This window comes from Clupea harengus, chromosome 24, assembly GCF_900700415.2.
Source record: "Clupea harengus chromosome 24, Ch_v2.0.2, whole genome shotgun sequence".
In the NCBI taxonomy this organism is placed as follows: domain Eukaryota; kingdom Metazoa; phylum Chordata; class Actinopteri; order Clupeiformes; family Clupeidae; genus Clupea; species Clupea harengus.
In genome coordinates, this window is record NC_045175.1 from 13,417,346 (window position 1) to 13,418,302 (window position 957).

At 44.8% G+C, this 957-nt stretch overlaps 1 protein-coding gene across 1 annotated transcript; it reads right to left on the reverse strand.

Moving 5' to 3' along the window:
- Positions 1-209: 209 nt before the first annotated feature.
- Positions 210-690, reverse strand: LOC105910310 (histone H4). Its single transcript, XM_012839020.2, has one exon. It carries the CDS (start codon positions 637-639, stop codon positions 328-330), a length of 312 nt encoding a protein of 103 aa, XP_012694474.1. The 5' UTR covers positions 640-690; the 3' UTR covers positions 210-327.
- Positions 691-957: the final 267 nt, after the last annotated feature.

Below are 957 nucleotides of genomic sequence, written 5' to 3' on the forward strand. Positions count from 1 at the left end.
CTCCTACAAGGTCACACACACACACCAAAAAGAACTTAACATCCCTTGTTCTATATCACCCACTATGTGAAGCAACCAAACTATACTGATCATGGAGACCTTATCCAGCGATCATACACCCTACGCACAATTGTGACTTTTAGAGAGATTTGCTTCCGAAAATATTAAGATGCTCACTAACGCTATGAATCAATATAAGTTGTTACATGTCCTTCATTCAAACTCATGTAGACTGGGTATGTGACTTCGATATGCACTTTTAAAAGATGATATGGGTGGCTCTTAAAAGAGCCGTTTGAGTTAGAGTGAGACACGAAATGAAAGCGTTTAACCACCAAATCCGTACAGAGTACGACCCTGGCGTTTTAGTGCGTAAACGACGTCCATGGCGGTCACGGTCTTTCTCTTGGCGTGCTCGGTGTATGTGACGGCATCACGGATCACGTTCTCGAGGAACACCTTCAGCACACCACGAGTTTCTTCGTAAATGAGACCAGAAATACGCTTCACGCCACCACGACGAGCCAGGCGGCGAATCGCTGGTTTGGTAATACCCTGGATGTTATCACGGAGAACCTTACGATGACGCTTGGCGCCACCTTTTCCAAGTCCTTTCCCTCCCTTACCTCTTCCGCTCATTGTTACAGTTCTTGAGTCGGCGCTACAAACAACAGTGAAAAGAAACACTGTGACTTTTCAATATATATGCACTGAGAGGACCTCTGTGAAGACTCCCCCGCATCACTACGACACGCCCAGACAACCAGCCGAACCTCGTTCCCAGATACGAAACAATGAAGCACAGCCTTTGAATGGCCATATTTTTTGTATGTGTCGGATACGGCGACAGATAATCAGATTTGTGTTAGACGTGGCCTGTATGACTGATCACAGATTTCGCTTGATTGTTTGTGTTGAATTCATAAATTCAAATTATTGGTTAGTTGCACTTTGAAG